This window comes from Capra hircus, chromosome 10 (assembly GCF_001704415.2).
Source record: "Capra hircus breed San Clemente chromosome 10, ASM170441v1, whole genome shotgun sequence".
NCBI lineage: Eukaryota > Metazoa > Chordata > Mammalia > Artiodactyla > Bovidae > Capra > Capra hircus.
In genome coordinates this window covers 30,069,075-30,090,947 of record NC_030817.1, presented here as the reverse complement: position 1 = coordinate 30,090,947, position 21,873 = coordinate 30,069,075, and the positions used below count along the sequence as shown (strand labels likewise).

Here is a 21,873-nt window from a genome sequence, read left to right as displayed (position 1 = left end):
TCACATCAGGTGGCCAAAGTATTGGAGTTTCAGCTTCAGCGTCAGTCCTTCCAGTGAATATTCAGGTCTGATCTCCTTTAGCATGGACTGGTTGGATCTCCTTGCAGTCCAAGGGACTCTCAAGAGTCTTCTCCAACACCACAGTTCAAAAGCATCAATTCTTTGGCACTCAGCTTTCTTTATAGACCAGCTCTCACATCCAAACATGACTACTGGAAAAACCATAGCTCTGACTAGACGGACCTTTGTCAGCAAAGTAATATCTCTGCTTTTTAATATGCTGTCTAGGCTCATCATAACTTTTCTTCCAAGGAGCAAATGTCTTTTAATTTCATGGCTGCAGTCACCATCTGCAGTCATTTTGGAAACCAAGAAGATAAAGTCTGTCAGTGTTTCCATTGCTTTCCATCTATTTGCCATAAAGTGATGGATCAGATGCTATGATCTTAGTTTTCTGAATGTTGAGTTTTAGGCCAGCTTTTTCACTCTTCCCTTTACCTTCCTCAAGTGGCTCATTAGTTCCTCTTTGCTTTCTGCCTTAAGGGTGGTATCATCTGCATATCTGAAGTTAATGATATTTCTCCTGGCAATCATAGTTATTTGTAAGGCCTCCTCAGACAACCATTTTGCCTTTTTGCATTTCATTTTCTTGGGGATGATCTTGATCACTGCCTCCTGTACAATGTCATGAACCTCCGTCCATAGTTGCTCAGCACTCTATCAGATCTAATCCCTTGAATCTGTTTGTCACTTGCACTGTATAATCGTAAGAGATTTGATTTAGGTCATATCTGAATGGTTTAGTGGTTTTCCTTAGTTTCTTCAATTTAAGACTGAATTTGGTAATAAGGAGTTCATGATCTTAGCCACAGTCAGCTCCCGGTCTTGGTTTTGCTGACTTTATAGAGTTTCCCCATCTTTGGCTGCAAAGAATATAATCAATCTGATTTTGGTATTGACCATCTGGTGATGTCCATGTGTACAGTCTTCTCTTGTGTTGTTGAAAGAGGGTGTTTGCTATATCCAATGTGTTATGTTGGCAAAACTCTATTAGTCTTTTCCCTGCTTCATTCCGTATTCCAAGGCCAAATTTGCCTGTTACTCCAGGTATTTCTTGACTTCCTACTTTTGCATTCCAGTCCCCTATAATGAAAAGGACATCTCTTTTGGGTGTTAGTTCTAGAAGGTCTTGTAGGTCTTCATAGAACCGTTCAGCTTCAATTTCTTCAGCATTACTGGTTGGGGCATAGACTTGGATTACCGTGGTATTGAACAGTTTGCCTTGGAAATGAACAGAGATCATCCTGTCATTTTTGAAATTGCATCTAAGTACTGCATTTTGGACTCTTGTTGACCATGATGGCTACTCCATTTCTTCTAAGGGATTCTCGCCCACGATAATAGATATAATGGTCATCTGAGTTAAATTCACCCATTCCAGTCCATTTTAGTTCACTGATTCCTGAAATGTTGATGTTCACTCTTGCCATCTCCTATTTGACCATTTCCAATTTGCCTTGATTCATGGACCTTACATTCCAGGTTCCTATGCAGTATTGGTGTTTACAGCATAGGACTTTGCTTCATCACCGGTCACATCCACAACTGGGTGTTGTTTTTGCTTTGGCTCCATCTCTTCATTCTTTCTGGAGTTATTTCTCCACTGAACTCCAGTAGCATATTGGGCACCTACCAACCTGGGGAGTTCATCTTTCAGTGTCCTAACTTTTTGCCTTGTCATGCTGTTCATGGGGTTCTCAAGGCAGGAATACTGAAGTGGTTTGCCATCCCCTTCTCCAGTGGAGCACGTTTTGTCAGAACTCTGCGCCATGACCCTTACATCTTGGGTGGTCCTATACGGCATGGCTCATAGTTTCATTGAGTTAGACAAGGCTGTGGTCCATGTGACCAGCTTAGTTTTCTGTGATTGTGGTTTTCATTCTGTCAGTCCTCTGATGGAGAAGGATAAGAGGCTTATGGAAGCTTCCTGATGGGAGTTGGGTCAGTCTCTTGTGGGATCACTGCTCCTTTCTCTTGGGTCCTGGTACACACAAGGTTTGTGCCCTCCAAGAGTCTGCTTCCCTAGTCCTGGGTAAGTTCTGGCGGCTCTATGGTGGTGTTAATGGCGACCTCATCCAAGAGGGCTTATGCTATACCCAGGTCTACTGCACCCAGAGCTCCTGCCCCTGAAGCAGTCCACTGCTGACTCACATCTCCTCAGGAGATAATCAAACATTGTTCTATCTCAGTCTCTGTGGGGTCTCTGGGTCCTGGTGCACACAAGGTATGTTTGAGCCCTCTGAGCGTCTCTGATGGGTGTGGGGTTTGGTAAACCCACTTTCGCCCATTCTACTGTCTTGCTGGGGATTCTCCTTTGCCCTTGGACGTGGGGTATCTCCTCAGAGTTGCTCCAGTGGCACGCAGCCACTGCTCCAGTGCTGTACATAATGTACTATTATGATTGTGCAATGTTAAAACATCCTTATCCCATAATTACTGCAGCACTTATAATGTTTGACATTTTATGGTCTTGATTGTCTTTTATAAAATATATTTTCTGTAGAAATACCGAGTTATTTAATAGACATTCTTCACCATATTCAGTGTCTGAATATCTCTAAAGAATGTTAGGTGATTTCTGTCCTTTGCAGGACTTCCCTCTCTTATGCCATATAGTTAGTGAAATATTTGAGTTTTATTTCTATTTACTTGTAACACATTGACAGACATTTGTGTACTTCATTACATGTAAAACGTTGATTTGAGCATGCTGTGCTATTTTAAAAATATTAAACGTGAGAGCTTTAGTTTCCTGTTTTGGTAATATCTAAAACATTTGCCCAAATTAGCCAACATATGACCGTTTTTTAAAAATTTGCAGAGTATATTGATTTATACTAGCATAAAAGCTGATTTTCTCCTGATTCCTTAAGAATTGCAAAATCTCCTAAGAATTACAAAACTACAACTTGTCTAAGTTCTGGTAAAGCAAGGCACTTCAGTTTTGGTTTCTAGCACTAATAATTTTTTATGAGGAATTATCTCTGATTTTCTGACTTGTGCTGAGAACCATTTTATTGTCTTAACTATTCATAGAAAAAAGTAAATAATGGGGACTCAAGGAGTTTTCACACAAACATAGCTATTGAGTGTTAAGGCTTTCTTCACTGTGAGAGACTAAATCTTTAGAAAATTTTTACTGTAAATACAATTATAACAGTTTCCCAAAGCCAATAAAATAAGTATTTGGTCACCTAATGAAAAATTCAGTCACTGCAATTAAGGAGCTAATGTGAAGATATGAATCAGAGCTTCAAAGCTACTAAGTACCACTTAATAGCATCCTTTAGGCTCAAGTGCTTTCACTCATCGGGTCTCAGCAGTATACTTGCTTGTTCAAGGTAAACTTCTTTAGAAATAAGGGGATTTCCAACACAATAGCCACCTACTATGTTCAGAAATGTTTTCTGAGACATAGGTAGCAGTTCTGTGTTTTAAAAAATCCATTTTCTGAGGCTGTAATGTATCATGAAAAACTTATAATTATGTAAGAAAAGAATCAGATACTTTGACTTATATTTAGAGGAAACATACGTTTTTCCTTTTGCCAGGAAAAAGACGATCTTTTTTTTTTTTTTGTATATAATTGACTTATATATGTTTCAAGTGTACAACATAGTGATTTTATATTTTTATATTGTACTGCATATAAAGTTATAAAATATTGGCTATATTCCCTGTGTTGTGTATTACATTCTTGTAATCTTCCTCCAGGGGATCTTCCCGATGCAGGGATGGAATATGCGTCTCCTGCATTGGCAGGTGGATTCTTTATTGCTAAGCCGCAGGAAAGCCCTGACGTTGTCCTGGTTGTCTCTTAAATTGTCCACATTATGTGTTCTTTTTTATGTTCCACTTCTGTGATTTTCACTACTTTTTCCTTCACTTCAGTAATCCATTCCTCTCTATCATTCAATTTACTGTTGATTCCTTCCAGGGTCTGTTTTTTTCCTTATAGTTATGTATTCTTCAGCTGTTCAATTCTTCTTTATATTTTCTAGTTCTTTATTAGACTGCTCACTGTGCTTATCCATTTTTCTCCTCAGTTTATTGAGCATCTCTATGATCAGTACCCTGAACTCTTTTGGATAGATTGCTTTCTTTCACTCTGCATAATTCTTCTGAGGTGTTATCTTATTTCTTCTTTTGGAACATAATCTTCTGTTGTCTCATTGTGTCTAATTCTGTTTTTATTTCTATGTATTAGGTAGGTTGGTTACGTTTCCTGATCTTGGAGAAGTGGTCTTACTAGGAAATGTCCTGTGTGGCTCAGCAGCACACTCCTCTCTGGTTACCAGAGTTATAGGCTATAGGGCTTCTCCCATACTGGAGTATACAGGCTCTTCTGTTGAGGAGGGGTTGACTACTGTGGGTATACTGGTAGATAATACTATCCCCTTGCCTGTTGGCTGCCAGGCCCTGCCTTGTGTACAGGCTGCTAGTTGCTGGTGGGTGTGCCATTTCCTAGCATAGCTGGTGTGTTGCCTTGGGGGCACTAGGGAATTGCTAGCCCACTGATGGGCATGGCCCAGTCCTCAGGTGCCTGTCTTCAGGGCCCAGGGGGGTCCTACAGTCTGTGCCCATCTGCTGCTGGGAAGAGTTCTATCTTGGCATGATTGGCTTGCTTTATTTGTTAATGAGCAGTGAGATAAAATGATTTCTAATGTTCCCTTCCCGTTTTAGGGTTCTGTGTTACTACCCTTACTGTACTACCTATGCTGTCTTTACCCATGATTCCTCTCATTTATTTTACAAAACATTTAAAATTTATTTTCAGTAACCGCATGTAGAATTAATTTTAAGTGTATCTTTAAAAGATGGGATTGAATTCCCTTGGTATTTATTTTATATCATTTCAAATAAAATTATCTTCAATTCCACAAAACATTAGGTTTTATAAATGGAGGCCGATCAGGAACAAAATATTCATGAATGGGGGCTTCTCTGGTGGATCAGCAGTTAAGAATCTGCCTGCAATGCAGGAGATGTGGGTTCAATCTCTGGGTCAGGAAGATCCCCTGGAGAAGGAAATGGCAACCCACTCTGGTATCCTTGCTTGGGAAATCCTATGGACAGAGGAGCCTGCTGGGCTATATAGTCCATGGGGTAGCAAAACAGTCAAACATGACTTAGTGATTAAATAACAACAGCAACAAATATCATGAGTGATCTTAGTTTGTATTTTACTTCTTTTTCACTTTTGCTGACTCATTATGGCAGGTCTACCTCAAAGCATGATCTAGAGATAAAGAGTATTATCTGGCTTGTTTTATGAACTCTGGAATGACAGATAAAAATAATTTTTCTACCAAAAGGTAGAATTCAGGAAAAAAACAGGGCTTCTTTCTTTCTTTAATCTTTTAAAGTAATAAAATAAGAACTCTTAAGTGTTTAATTATAAAGAAGTTTTATAGTTTATTAAAGCCGGTTTTGCAAAATTAAACTTTAAAAACTTATGATTTTCAAATAAGTCATATGTAACTGATTAAAACATGTTTTTATTTAAAATATTATACCAGCATGTGCAAAGGCATAACACATTGCTAAAAAATGTAGTCTGGAAGCAAATCAGAATACTGAAAATAAGGCTATAATTTTTTAAATAAGAGGAAAGTATTTTCTTTACACATGAAGTTTCTGGTCCAAATGGTATTAACCCACTGACTGACTAATCTATTGAGGCATTCTGTTCCAGAAAAACTTCAGTTTTGGTAAAAATTGATTGCATTAGCACATTACTTATGATAATGGGCATAGATTATTTTTTTTTCCCAAAGTGATGCTGTGGTTTTGCTTTTGGAAGAGAGTGCAAGTTTTCTGTACTTAAGTATTAAAAATGCTTCTTAAAAACTTGAAATTGTTATGCATTAAACCAGAACTCTTGGAGTTTTATTCAGATTTTACTGCTTATAGTCACTGGTCCCTTGAGTAGATATTTTATGAACCTGTTTTTACTTGCTGGAAAATAGAATTTTCCATAATTAAGAAAAACATCAGTTATTTTATCCACTTGACTTTGTCTTTTCTTGTTATTGTTTGCTTTAGAGATTTATCGAAGTTGTCAACATGATTCAGATTCCAGTGTATGAAATAGAACTTTTGAGAAGGTGCTTTGAAAGGAAAAATAAATATCTTACAAAATATCTAGCTTTGGGTGTGTCTACTTCTGTTTGAATTTCTTGTTTTCCTTTGCGTTTATAGCTTTCCCCATTATAGTATGTATCTTTCAGTATAAAACTGGTTAACACGTTAAGAGTTCAGCGTATGATACAGAGGATAATAAAATCTCAAAGCAATTTTCAAATATACCTATTTATGAAAATATGAATATTTTAATTTTAAATGTCTTTTTAAAAAAACAATTTAAAAAATTTATTTATTTTTCGCTGTGCTGGGTCATTGTTTCTGCTCGTACTTGTCTCTAGTTGTGGCGAGCGGGGGCTGCTCTAGTTGGATTGTTCTCATTGCATTTTGGCTTCTCATTATTCTCATTGTGTTTTAGCTTCTCTTGTGGAGCCACCGACTCGAGGGCGCAGGCTTCAGTAGTTGCAGTATGTGGGCTCAGTAGTTTCAGCTCCTGGGTTCTAGAACACAGTCAACAGTTTTGGAGCAAGCATTTGGAATCTTCCTCAATCAGGGATTGAACTTGTGTCTCCTGTTTTGGCAGGCAGATTCTTTACCACTGAGCCACCAGGGAAGCCCGAAATACTGTCATTTTGCACTCTACATTATGCCCATCTTTGTCATTATTGTAGACATCGTCTGATTTCCAGGAAACCTTCCTGTCTTCCTCTGTAAATGATGTACACAGCCTGTCTTCCGTTTAATCTTCTGTCATCTTCCTCCACAGCTTCATAATTTGTGGTGACAACTCTTTTCATGTCCTGTATATTTTTACTTGATACCTATTTTCATGACCATTCTTTAGATCCTTGAATAACAAGAATGGTGATTTAGTTTCAAAAGTTTTTTACCCTCTACTTAGAAGTTCAGATGATTTTTTTTAAAACGATGGTTGTTTAGTGAATAGATATATATCTTGCTATCAAGAAACTTATCTCAAAGAGAATATGTAATGTGTATAAAGAGCCATGATACTTACAAGAGAGGCAGAGATAAAGTGCTGTGCAAATTCAGAGTAGGAGGAAGTCTACCTGATCAATTTAGAAGACGTTGCATCTAAAAATGTTATTAAATAATTTAAACATAGAGAAGTACAGAGAATGAATAAATATAATTCTGCTACCCAGAATTAACAGGTGTTATTTTTCAGAAGTCTAAAGGTACCATCTCTCTCCCTTTTGAACAGAGGAAAGGCCTTTTAGAATGCTTTAATCTTAGACTCCCCGTTCTATTATTCTTTATTTTTTCGTTATCATTTTGTGGTGGCAGTGGTAGTGTTTTTCGCTCTTTACCCCTCATATCGTGCTCTTCCCATCAGAAAGATGCTCTTCCCAGTTTTCATCTTGCTCTCTCCTTTAGTGCTTCTTTCACGTTTTCCATCTTTTTAAGCTCTGCTAAATTCTTTGTGTTTTCCACATGTGTGGAATTCCAGTTTACTCATTTTCTGTCTGTCTGTGAATAATCAGCCACTTAATCTGTCCATTGATGCTTTTGTTCCAAATATTGCAGATTGAGTTTTTAAAAAAGAGAATGTATATTCTTTTTATGTTTTTCTTGTCTTAAGGCATTATTTCTTTCATCATCTTTTGACATGAAATATGCTTCCTTTAATGTTTCTTTCAGTTTCTCTTAGCCACGTGTTTGAGTGTTAGTCTTGCCATTGGTTGTTTGTGTCTTCTGACTTTTTATAGATGAGCTTCATTTCTTTTCTTCTTTTTTAACTATGAACTCTTTTTAGTGGGAGTTGCTTTCCTGTGAACCTTGGATCATGGAAGCATGGTGATGTAGAGATTCACATTTGCTTCTGCCAGGGTCCTATTGGCTTCACTGAATCTGGACCAATTACTGTTCTTAATTTCCTGGGGGTAAAGTAGGCTTGGGTATTATGATTTCTCATGTATGAATTATTTTTGGCCAATGCCCCTAACAACTGTCCCAGGCCAATAAGCAGAATTTCCCTATAAGTTGTTTTACAGATGGGATAGATAGCACTTTTTCAGTTTGTATGGAGGGAGCCACGCCAAGTTCCAGCTTCCTACAGCCTGTCATCTGTTCCTGGGTAGATGTCAGATCACTGGGACCCGGCACTTCCTTGAACTTCAGCTTCTGCTCATGTTCTGACTTTGTGTTCCACTGTAGTTTTTGGCACTTGAGCATTTTCTTGCTTTTAAACTTAGTTGTTTATTTTATTTTCATTTGTTATAGTATATATTCTATATGTACATGTTTCTTTGTTGCATAGGGAAGCTTCTCATGTCTCCGTTCAGAATTGAGGGATTGATATTTGAACCATGGCTTTGGAAGACAGGCAGTGGGGAGGTCATCCCAAAATAATGAAACAGCCGAAACAAAGGTATGGTTTGAGTAGACCATACTGGAAATAGGGAGCTCAGTTAAGAGACTTTTAGCAGTAGTCCATGAAAGAGATACTAAGGAGCTGAAATAAGATAATCGCAGTGGCAATGAAGATTACGTGAGAGGTAAACAGATGTTTGTAGAGAGGTGCTGTGATACAGATTTATCATTCGTATGGGGGAGAAAGAAGATCCAAAATGACATTAGGACTACACTGAAACTATTAAGAGGAATAAGAGACACAGAAGGGTAGGTGTGTAAAGGAAGATGAGTTCAATTATGAAAATGTTAAATTTATAGTGTGAGACACAAACACAAGGGCAAAAGGGCAAAGGATAGAACCATAGGGTTTAGTATTTATTTATTTATTTTTCTTTTTTTTTTTTAATTAAATTTTTATTTTTACTTTATTTTACTTTACAATACTGTATTGGTTTTGCCATACATTGACATGAATCCACCACGGGTGTACATGCATTCCCAAACATTTAGTATTTAGAAAAGAGGTGGTGAATGAAGCCGAACGTTTCAGAGATGGAATCCAGAATAGAAGAAGAGAAAGTCAGTCAAAAAGAAAACTAGTAAATTAGGAAGCAGGTTGAAGAGAGAAATTTGGGGAATCAAGTGTCAAAGCAGTTAGAAGTGTGATCCAAATTACAGGTATTGTTATGGAAACCAGAAGCTAAGAGCATTTCACAGCTGGAGGCTGTCTCCAGATGTAGAGAGAGTGGAGGAAGATGTTGAGGAGGGCAAGGACAGAGAAAGGGTCAGTTCATAGGAGTGGGATATGAAGAATAAGAGGAAGAAAAGGTAGTGAGGGTAGAAATAATATAGCAATTTAACTTTTGAAATAAAATATTCTAGGGTGTGAATGGGATTTATGAAATATAGATCTGCACATGTTTGTGAATATATAAATGTATTATATATATTATATATGTATGTTTGTAAAATTGTCCTATTTGTCTTTTAACATGTAGGTATTAGCCTCATTGGGTAACTCTATTACCCTGTGATAAAAGATTAACAAGCAGGAATACTCTAATTTGTCTTATTTATTTAAGATTTATTTATTTTTGTTTTGTTTCGGCTGTGCTGCATGGCATGTGGGATCTTAGTTCCCAGAACAAGGATTGAACCTGCATACCCTACAAGGGAAGTGCCAAATCCTAACCACTGGACCACCAGGGAAGGTCCCCTAATTTGTCTAATTAAAAAAATCAAAACCAAAACCTTCACTTGGATCTTCATAATTGGGGTATAGTAAAAAGGGGAAGAGAGAAGGCAATATTGTTATTTTTGAAGTAGATATGAGAGCAGATGAAGATTTCTGTTGGCAAGAAGTACATGTTGGTTAGTGGAAGGTAAAGACTTTGGAAATTCGGGCTGTGAAAGGCCTATTCCTTATGAAAGCTTACTTTGTATTAATAGTGTCAAAGAATATGTAGGTTGTCATGGACCCTGTACTTTATCAAATGTCTTTTCTGTGCTGTATGCTTTACATACATATATTTTTTGTTTAACCTTCTAAAAAATAGTATGAGGTATTATTGTCTCCCTTTTATAGGGCAGGGGGGGAAGATGAGGTTTGAAAAATAAAAGAACTTTCCAAATCATGATATTAGTAATTGTCCAAGGAGGGATGCAAACCCAAATGCATCTGTTTCTAAACTCTTTGTCCTTTCTATTAGCCCGTGATGTCTTTATATATCTATGTGGTACAGGGACAAAGAGGGAAATGGTACAGGGAAGAAGACTGACATGATTTTATATTTAATTTAGAGTCTGTAGTCAGCAGAAAACCACAGCAATGGGGAGAGTTTTCCTTTTGCAAACTTAGGAGGGTACTTAATGAGGAGAGGAATTGAATTTGGTTTCTCCATCTAGGCTGTTAGCCTTAGTACCATCCCAGTATGTTTCATACTAATAAAGAAGTAGAAATTTGATGCATTACTGTGGGGAAAAATTCCAGATTGTCAGGGCTTCGGCTGAAGTCTCATTGACCACTTAACTGATTTCATCCATCACTTTGTTTCTGCTACTTTAGTAGATCAGCTTTTTAACCACTGATCAATCCTTAGCCCTGCTATTTATATATGTAATCTTCAAATAGTTTTTCCAGATAAATCTGATTTACTTTCTTATCTTAAATTAATGTATTGACTTTGCATGGAAACCAGGAGGGAGTCTACTAAAACAGTGGAAAGAATAATGTGAATGTAGCATGTTTTGGTATTATATATACTTTAAGACACATTATTATCATTAACATGAATTATTACAAATGGAATCAAAGTAGCTATAATTAGTAATATTTGGTGAAATCAAGGTCAACTAGAGATGATTTAGTGTTTCCAGGCAGATTGTTGACTGGATTAATGGCAGCTGTGGTTGTGACTATAGTTTGCACCACTCTTTTTCAAATGAAATATTTCATACATAGAAATTATATAGTATATATACTTTACAAAGAGCAATAATAAAACAGTTGCTGAATTGTTTCCATTCTCATTGCTTCTCTCCCCTCTACTCCTTCAAGTCTTGTATTTTGAATTCTACTTATTAACTTATGAGCTGGAGCAGAGTCAGTGCTATTGAAACTACCTGTGTGCATTTCTCTTACTCCCACTGTGGCTCCACCTAATATCAGAGATTCAGTCACCCTGAATATGACGATTATCATTTTAACAATTTGTCCATTCTTCTATCAGTATTCACTTGGGCTGTTCCTATTGTTCTTTTGCTGTAAGAAACACTACTGCTACAAGTACTATGAGTAGGCCCCTTGAAGCCGATGGAGAAATCTCATAGGTTTTCTGCCTTTGCTATTATTATCTCCTTAAAATGACAAGAAGGGAGAGGCATGAGTAGCAGGTTCTAACTCTTTTCCAAGTGACTTCTATGTCTCTTGCATCTATCTTCTGTGTAAGTCTAAGGGAAGAGATTGTATGGGGTATACTTAGACACATGCAAAAGTGATGGTAAACCAGATATCTGGGTGCCCTGTGGCTCATTTGACATAATTTTATGTTGACATGTAAAATTAACTGCCGCAGCTGCTTTTGTCACAGTTATACCCTGTACTCCTCTAGGCCTTTGCCCCAGTCCTTTCCCTTCTTGTTCTGTCTCGTCGCCTTAAATATTAAGTATTCACTCTTATGGTTTCAGATACCCTCTACATACTGATAACTCCCAAATTATGTTCATTCCATAATTTTATTCTTAGTACTTGGCCCATATATCCAGCTACTGCTCTGTATCTCAGCTCATGTATTTCTTATGTATAATCACTTCAGACTCAAGTCCAAAATTAAACTCACAGTTTTCCCCTTCTCTCTTGTCCCACTGCAATTTGCTTCTCTTCCAGTTTTCCATTATCTCTGTGAGGGCATCTTTCTTTTTCTATGTGACTAGAGAGCTGGAAATTGACTAGATAGTTGGAAGTCCTTCCCTTTCCATTCTCCCATATTCAGTTGATGTTTAAATATCTCTTGAACTAGTGCGTGCTGCGCACTCAGTCACTCAGTTGTGTTTGAATTTTTGTGGACCCCCTCTCCCCCCAACCCCGGACTATAGCCTGCCAGGCTTCTCTGTCCATGGCATTTTCCAGGCGAGAATATTGGAGCAGGTTGCCAGTTCCTCCTCCAAGGCATCTTCCTGACCCAGGGATCGAACCCCAGTCTCCTGTATCTCCTTCATTGGCAGCATATTCTTTACCACAGAGCCACCAGGGAAACTCCTTGAACTAGTACTTTCCTTTACTTCCACTGCCACCACTCTAATCCAGGCACCGCTTCTCAAGCCTGGAATAAAGAAGCATTCTCATAAGGAGTGTCTCTGCAGTCAACTTCTGCTTCTCTAATCCACTGTGCTGCCAAACTAGCCTATTTAGATTACTAGCTTCCAACAACTTTTCAGTGGCTTCCCATTGCTCTTTGAATAAAATTCACATTTCTTAACATTTCCATAAGGCCTTGTTTTGGATACTTTCTGCCTACATCTCTAGCCTCATCCTGAGCTGTAGTGACCTTTTCCTTGTATTCTCAATATGTGCTGTGGCTCCTTACTGCTTCACCTAAGTTCTTCTCTCTGCTGGATTATTTCTCTACTCCTTTTGCCTTGCTTACTGACTCTTCCTCATCCTTTGGATCTAAGCTTAACTCTAATTTCATTGTCTAAACTTGTTCATGTTGGTTTCCCTTTTTATCCACACCCATAGAGCCATGTCTTTCCTTTTCATGATATTTAACATCTTTTTTTTTTTTTTCCTACTGAATTACAAGTTTCATGAGAGCATGGAGTCTTTGCTGTCTGTTTTATTCTCAGAGTTGCTTCAAAACCTGGCAAATAGTAGATACTGAGTAATTTTTTTGTTTGTTTTTTTAAGAATGAATGAGCTCCATAGATGTGAATTTTTCCCTTTTTTACGTGCCCCACACTTGGAGAAAAATTACTCTTTCTTCTTTTATAAAGATGTGATAAAACTTCCAGCACACATCTGTTACTAGCATGAAAATCATAGTAAACATTAGACAAACTAGAATGGGCTATATCTTTTATGTTTTCAAGTAGTTCTCACGCATATCAAGGAAATACTGCTTTCACTATGTAGCTGTATTAACTTTCAGTAATAGCTACCTTGACTTAAAGTAACTAGGGTGTTCTTTCAGTTCAGTTCAGTTCCGTTGCTCAGTCGTGTCAACTCTTTGCAACCCCATGGACTGCAGCACACCTGACTTCCCTCTCCATCACCAACTCCCGGAGCTTGCTCAAACTCATGTACATTGAGTTGGTGATGCCATCCAACCATCTCATCCTCTGTTGTCCCCTTTTCCTCCTGCCTAAATCTTTCCCAGCTTCAGGGTCTTTCCCAATAAGTCAGTTCTTCACATCAGATGGCCAAAGTATTGGAGCTTTAGCTTTAGCATCAGTCCTTCCAGTATTCAGGACTGATTTCCTTTGGTTTGATCTCCTTGCAGTCCAAGGGACTCTCAAGAATCTTCTCCAACAACCACAGTTCAAAAGCATCAGTTCTTTGTCACTCAGCTTTCTTTATAGTCCAACTCTCACATCCATACATAACTAATAGAAAAACCATAGCTTCGACTATATGGACCTTTGTTGGTAAAGTAATGTCTGTGCTTTTTAATATGCTGTCTAGGTTGGTCACAGCTTTTCTTCCAAGAAGCAAGTGTTTTTTTATTTCATGGCTGCAGTCACCATCTTCAGTGATTTTGGAGCCCAAGAAAATAAACTCTGTTATGTTTCCATAGTTTCCCCATCTATTTGCTGTGAAGTGTTGGGACAGGATTCCATGATCTTAGTTTTTTGAATTTTGAATTTTAAGTTTTAAATGTGTGTTCTTTGATAGTAATAAATTCTATAATTTATTTCAGTTATAATTCAGAAAGACTTACCTGAGCAATCTGTAATTATCTCTTACTTGGGCACCTTGTGGCTTTCAGTTCCCAAATGAGCTTTGTTGTTCATGTGGTCTAAATGTCTGGAGTAATTGGTCACTTGATTCCCAGTTATATTAGTGTAAATTGGAGATCAGCTTTAATAAGTTTATTCAAGTTACTGTCTAGATAATAAAGTGAAGAATATATAATAAAGATAACAAAGTCAATGATGACTATGGAGGTTTGTTATATTTTTGGTTGGAGTTCATGAAGCCACATATTTTTATGACCAATGGCCCTAAGAATTATGGACAGTTATTCTGACTTGTAGCACTTTCTCCATTTATCTTAGAATATACAGAGTCATCAGTTTCTCTCTGTGGACATTTCTTGTGTTATTTTGACATTGTGATTGGATTAGGACATCTGAGCACTAACTTCAGTTTTTAGAGTGTTTCTGCATTTTATTTTATTTTTTTTTAATTTTAATTTTTACTTTATTTTACTTTACAATACTGTATTGGTTTTGCCATACATTGACATGAATCCACCACGAGTGTACATGCATTCCCAAACATGAACCCCCCTCCCACCTCCCTCCCCATAACATCTCTCTGGGTCATCCCCGTGCACCAGCCCCAAGCATGCTGTATCCTGCATCGGACATAGACTGGCGATTCGATCCTTACATGATAGTATACATGTTTCAATGCCATTCTCCCAAATCATCCCACCCTCTCCCTCTCCCTCTGAATCCAAAAGTCCTCTATACACATCTGTGTCTTTTTTCCTGTCTTGCATACAGGGTCATCATTGCCATCTTTCTAAATTCCATATATATGTGTTAGTATACTGTATTGGTGATTTTCTTTCTGGCTTACTTCACTCAGTATAATCGGCTCCAGTTTCATCCATCTCATCAGAACTGATTCAAATGAATTCTTTTTAATGGTTGAGTAATACTCCATTGTGTATATACAGCTTTCTTATCCATTCATCTGCTGATGGACATTTAGGTTGTTTCCATGTCCTGGCTACTATAAACAGTACTGCGATGAACATTGGGGTACATGTGTCTCTTTCAATTCTGGTTTCCTCGGTGTGTATGCCCAGCAGTGGGATTGCTGGGTCATAAGGCAGTTCTATTTGCAATTTTTTAAGGAATCTCCACACTGTTGTCCGTAGTGGTTGTACTAGTTTGCATTCCCACCAACAGTGTAGGAGGGTTCCCTTTTCTCCATACCCTCTCCAGCATTTATTGCTTGCAGATTTTTGGATCGCAGCCATTCTGATTGGTGTGAAGTGGAACCTCACTGTGGCTTTGATTTGCATTTCTCTGATAATGAGTGATGTTGGCATCTTTTCCTGTGTTTGTTAGCCATCCGTATGTCTTCTTTGGAGAAATGTCTATTTAGTTCTCTGGCCCATTTTTTGATTGGGTCGTTTATTTTTCTGGAATTGAGCTGCATAAGTTGCTTGTATATTTTTGAGATTAGTTGTTTGTCAGTTGCTTCATTTGCTGTTATTTTCTCCCATTCAGAAGGCTGTCTTTTCACCTTGCTTATATTTTCCTTTGTTGTGCAGAAGCTTTTAATTTTAATTAGATCCCATTTGTTTATTTTTGCTTTTATTTCCAGAATTCTGGGAGGTGGATCATAGAGGATCCTGCTGTGATTTATGTCGGAGAGTGTTTTGCCTATGTTCTCCTCTAAGAGTTTTATAGTTTCTGGTCTTACGTTCAGCTCTTTAATCCATTTTGAGTTTATTTTTGTGTGCGGTGTTAGAAAGTGATCTAGTTTCATTCTTTTACAAGTGGTTGACCAGTTTTCCCAGCACCACTTGTTAAAGAGATTGTCTTTTCTCCATTGTATATTCTTGCCTCCTTTGTCAAAGACAAGGTGTCCATATGTGTGTGGATTTATCTCTGGGCTTTCTATTTTGTTCCATTGATCTATATTTCTGTCTTTGTGCCAGTACCATATTGTCTTGATGAGTGTGGCTTTGTAGTAGAGCCTGAAGTCAGGCAAGTTGATTCCTCCAGTTCCATTCTTCTTTCTCAAGATTGCTTTGGCTATTCGAGGTTTTTTGTATTTCCATACAAATCTTGAAATTATTTGTTCTAGTTCTGTGAAAAATATGGCTGGTAGCTTGATAGGGATTGCATTGAATTTGTAAATTGCTTTGGGTAGTATACTCATTTTCACTATATTGATTCTTCCAATCCATGAACATGGTATATTTCTCCATCTATTAGTGTCCTCTTTGATTTCTTTCATCAGTGTTTTATAGTTTTCTATATATAGGTCTTTAGTTTCTTTTTATTCCTAAGTATTTTATTCTTTTCGTTGCAATGGTGAATAAAAATATGGAACACTTCACGAATTTGCATGTCATCCTTACGCAGGGGCCATGCTAATCTTCTCTGTATCGTTCCAATTTTAGTATATGTGCTGCCGAAGCGAGCACTATTTCTGCATTTCAGTGATAATTGTCTGAGCATATTATTGCTCTGATTGTTTTTAATCAATCAGAGATAGACTTCAGATTGTTAAGGTAAATCTTTTATAGCTTTGTCTGAATTTCTTACAAGAGCTCTGGGTCTTGACAGCTGAGATCTGTTGGCTGATCTCTTTTAATGGTAGTTAGATTTGAGTTTTGTAGGCTGGGAGGCAGAACTGCTTGGAACTGGTCTTTTTAATGTATGATGGCTTTAAATGCAGACTTTAAAAAATGGGCCACCTTGTAAAAAGAAAGTCTTAGTCTCTAGAGTTTATTCATTCCTTTTCTTAGTTTGAACCAGTCCAAGTTTATAACTCAGTCGAGTTTAAAAGTTGGACTTTTTTTTAACTCTCTGTAGGGTCTGGTAATTTGAGGAGGAGGAAAGTAATATGAGCTTCATATTTTCATTTTAATTTAAATTCTGAGATTCTTTGATTCTCTGGAGCCAAAGCATTTCAAGGGTTTTCATGACGGAGTTACGACTGGAGGAAAAGAGGGCTGCCTCTTCGTTCTGAGTGACAACCCCAGCCCTCTGCCCCTAGCTGAGAACGCAGAGAACTGTTGGATAGCACTAAAATGAGCTGAGTCCTAGACTTCAGCCATATGGTCAGTATAGGGCTTTTTAAAGGAAGGAAAATAGTAAAAGAGTAATTTCAGAGGAGCTCTCTTATGTTAAAGAACTGAGAAAATGAAGTCTTTCTGAAGCTAAGTGTAAATTATACCACCTTCTCTGGGAGCAAAAGCTGCTAAATGTAACAGAAGAAAATGACAGTGTAGGAAATCAAAGTTTAGGAACGGACTTTCAGGGGTGATTTTCTAATGCTTAATCCTTTCTTACTCCCCTCTCAGGATCCATTCCCTCCTTTTCCTCCCCCTTCTCCACAGTCTGTTTGAAAGAGAGTTTGATGGGTAATAGCAAAGGAAGGCACCTTTAAATATAGTGTAAATGAAGGCATAAGATGCCCTTTGTATAGGAATTATTGTAGACATGCTTTTGAAAACATACCTTTTTAAAGCCTTATTTAAGAAAATAATCAAAGGTATGATTTTTAAATCTTTGAATTTAGTCTGCTTTCAGTAAAAATAAGGTATAGGTACCAAAATAAGCAAACCTTTTTTTCTTTCCTGGTTTCTGCTTATAAGATTTACAGGTATTTAAAATAAACCCATGAAAAACAGAAATACTGTCCTGGGATTGGCTAAATAGTAAGAGCAATTACCTCCAGGCTCCAAAATCCAACTGAGCTTGACTTTTGGAAATAAATTTGGCTAAGACTTCTTCCTCATTCTGTTGTATAAAGGTGTACATGAAATGATACTAACCTCTGCCAGAAACCCCAGGAATCCTATTCAGTGATGTACTTGTAACGGTCATGAAAGAATTAAAACAACACAGATGTGAATTACTGTGAAAAAGTAGGCAAAACACTAAATTCTCATTGTGTGGTTTTAATGTTGCAGATCCTTCAAAATTCTTTGGTATACCACAATAATTAAAGGGTTTAAGAACTTAAGATACTTAGAAAATAATAGCCCACAGTTGAGTAACAAGAGTGGCCCGTTTTATTTTTTTAAATTGAAATTAATGTAGATTGCCATGGAGAAAATAGGTTGAAATATTTAACAATAACTGTTTTGTGCAGCTACAGCCCTGAAGAAAAAACAGCAATGTAAGTAAGCAGATCTTTAAAGAATCATGCTTACAGATATGTTTAATGTCAATGATTTGCTAGAAGAGAAATGCATTGTTTTCAATGCTATGCAAAGAAGTTTTAATGGACTTGATGTTGGCAGTGAGAATCTACAACTTAGCATTAATAACTCAAGTTTAAAAATATTTGCTCATTGCTCTAGATTATGACCATGTTCAAGAAATACTATTTTCAAACACTAGTTAATCATTTTAAATAAACTTTTAAAAACTCATTTATGACATCAATGAGTATGACTGTTTATTACATTTTACCTATAAAAAGTTGCACTGTTTTATATACTCTTTATGGAAACTGCGCAGTCATAAATTAAAAGATGCAACTGTTTTGGATATTTTATTGGTGGGCCTGTGTTTTCCTGCCAGCAGTGCAGCTGTTTCCAGTTTCTCAGGATAACATGTAAAAAGCTGTATGTATACTGCAAGTTTATGCTTGAATTGCCAAGCCAGAAATGGTATGACTCAACTTTCCCAGAAACAAGTTGTACCAAAATGTGACGAATTAAAACAGCTAGTTGCACAGTGGTTTGTATTATTATGAAAACCAGTTCTTCATTTATGATAGTTGGCTTTGTAAGGTTGACACATTCCACTGTGGTACTTGAATTTTGCCTTGGCTAAACAGCCATTGGAGCTAAGAGTGTGCTTTTGCGGGTCTAAGGAAAGGGAAAAGGGTGATACAACATTATCTGGGATATGGATAAACTAAGCTTGAAACTTGTATCAGGAATGGAAGATTTCACTTTCAAGATACCTGTAGAAATATTATTCACTTATTATTTGTGTGATAGTTATTTCTTGGTGAAGAGAAATTGATTTTATGTTGTTTCAGGTTAATTTTTACTTTCTGAGGTGATTTAACACTTAGCTTATTTCTCATCCGTCAGAGTCTTAACAGTGAACATTTTATTTTATCCTGGAAGGTAATAAGCACATACTTTTATGGCATATATTAGGTTTGGCGAATTCCCATTTAAATCCTGTGGGACCCAAGGTTATATCAAGAGTTTGACAACAACTGTTCAATAACAATGGTCTCCAAGGTGGGATGCATCCCATCAGGACTTGTAAGATAGGATATAAGGAGAAAATATTAGAACTTTCATTTAAATATTTTAATTTCATCCTTTAAATGTTTTAAATTTCATATATATAATATATTTACTAACATATTATGTGTATATATACTATGAAAAGTGAAAGTGTTAGTAGCTCAGTAGTATCTGACTTTTTGCAATCCCATGGACTGTAGCCCACCAGACTCCTCTGTCCATGGAATTCTCCAAGCAAGAATACCAGAGTAGGTAGCCATTCCCTTCTCTAGGGGATCTTTCTGACCCAAGGATTGAACCTGGGTCTCCTGCATTGCAGGCAGATTCTTTACCATCTGAGCCATCAGTGGGGGGGAGGGGGGGTAGTGAAAGTGTTAGTCATTCAGTCATGTCCGACTCTTTGCAACCTCATGGACTGTAGCTCACCGTGCTCCTCTGTCCATGGGATTTCTCAGGCATGAGTACTGGAGTGGGTTTCCATTTCCTTCTCCAGGGAATCTTCCCGACCCAGAGATTCAACCTGGGTCTCCCACTTTGCAAGCAAATTCTTTACCGTCTGAGCCACCAGGGAAGCCCATATATATATACTATGATATATATTTAACACTTAGTATACTAATAGTATATATTAATACTTTATGCATATAATTTTAAACAAGTATACAAATTTTGGAGGTGCATGCTCAGATATTTTTACTGCTATAAATATACTATCAAAAAAGTTTGGAGATTGTTGCTCAATAAATATTAATTTCCTTTCACCTTTTACTTTCCTCTTTCACCCTTGGTAGAGAAGCAAAGAATTGAGTTAACACCTTGATTTGTGGCAGTGTGAATAAATTATAGCCAATTCCAGGAGCTTATGCTGTGTCTTACTTTGACCACTTTTTCTATTTGGTCTTTTATATTGCCATATATTTTTTAATCACACAAGCTTATTAAACATGGGTACAAATGAAAAACAGACTTGTTATTATGTTAGAAATAATAAGTTGCTCATGCATCAAGACTTTGACACACAGGAAGTCTGAATGAATGAGAATAGAAAAGTTTCCAAGTTATTAAAATGTTCTGGTACCTGATTTATTCATTTGCCATACCTGTAATTCTAAAGTGGGTGAAGCTGCTTTACTTCCTGAGGCCTGAAGAAACAATGTGGTTTCTTAAACTAGGCATTAAAGCAAAGCTGGAAATATTTGTTTTCTGACAGTGCTGGTAGTCATGCTAACAAGTTTTCCCTCTTTAGCTAGGATTATCCCATTGTAAGGCCCGTTTGTATACCTTTATAAAGGCAGAAAGTTTTAATTGCTAAATGACATGTGTGTAACAGTCTTTTGAGATTTAATCAAGACTCTTCTGTATTTACTAATCGAGACATTCTTTTGAACTCAGGCTGTCTCAGAGATTTCTTAGATGTAGTTTTCTAAGATTTCCTTTCATGTAGGAGGAGGAAGACAATATGTTTTTGTAATACTGAAGTAATTTTAAAGTAACTAGTATGTTCTCTCCCCCCATCACTTGTTTTTTTTTTTCCAGAACATATTTATTGTAAAATATTCAGTATTTATGTAAAATTTTAGTAATACAGTAGTATTATGATGTGCATTCATTTATTAAATGTATGCCAGGAAGGATAGCAGCAGTTAGGTACCCAAACAATAGCCAGCAAAATAAATTAGTTCTGAAAATTGGGAATATGAAACATTTTAATAGCAAGTATTATTTTTGAAGACTCCTTTAGAGCTGTTTTTAGATCTTAATGAAATTCATTTTATAATTTAGAGTTGGTAAGTTTCCTTTTAAAAGATAACAATGCATTTATAAAGTCTGAACATTTCAGTCCTAGAATTTGACTTTTGAATCAGTTTTACTGTTGCTTTTTAAAGTGTTAGCAGTTTACATGTGCTTTATATGCCAACGCCACACTTTCTGTTTTGTTGTAGGTATTTAAACCATGTCAGAGCTGCCTCGCCACAGGACCTTGCTGGAGGCTATACTTCTTCTCTGGCTTGTCACAGAGCACTACAGGATGCATTCAGTGGGCTTTTCTGGCAGCCCAGTTAACCTTTATTTCTCCCCTATAAGATCTGGACCTTGGAGCCGAACCAGAGAGCTAGCAAAAGTAAGGCAGACTTGTAAAATTATAGCCATGTACAGCTGCACAACAACAGTCCTACCACTAGCAGCTGCATTAAAGTATTTATAGAGAGAAATTTTCAGAACTAAGTTGGGTAATATAGTGGATAAATATTTGTGGAAAAGATTTATTTTTTACTTATATTTTTCTGAGCAGGATTGAAGCCGTAAGCCTCATCTGATGGAAGATATGAATAATTCACCTATGTGAGTTTGAGGTTGACAGACTTGTAAAATCTTTTAAAAAATAAAGCCAGACTTTATATTAAGTTCTGTGGTTTTTCTCTTATTACAGTGTTTTACTTGAACACATTTAAAAATGCCATTTTGAATACGACATTTAGTGTTAATATCCAAGACTATTATTTCTTCTCATAAAATGTTCCATTTTTTTTTTCCCAATGTCTTCTTAATACTAGTCCAGACAAGTGGATATATTTCCTTCTACCAGCAGGTTGTGGCAAGTAAAACCTGACCTGTGATAATGTCACTCTTTCAATATTAAGGACTAAGTGCCTGTTTTGAGCAGTGGAAA

The 21,873-nt window shown here is 36.9% G+C and overlaps 1 protein-coding gene across 2 annotated transcripts in view; it reads left to right on the top strand.

Annotated features, from left to right (window-relative positions):
- The window catches only part of MNAT1 (MNAT1, CDK activating kinase assembly factor), a 226,603-nt gene extending 204,996 nt beyond the window's left edge, over positions 1-21,607 (top strand). Inside the window, exon 9 of one of the 2 annotated variants that reach the window (XR_001918666.1) lies at positions 21,146-21,251. Coding sequence is in view for 1 of the 2 variants with exons in the window: in XM_005685941.3 (XP_005685998.1) it covers positions 21,146-21,266 (121 nt within the window). In the remaining variant the exon portion in view is untranslated. Of the gene's footprint in view, positions 1-21,145 lie in introns of both variants that reach the window. The other variant, XM_005685941.3, reaches the window with a different exon arrangement.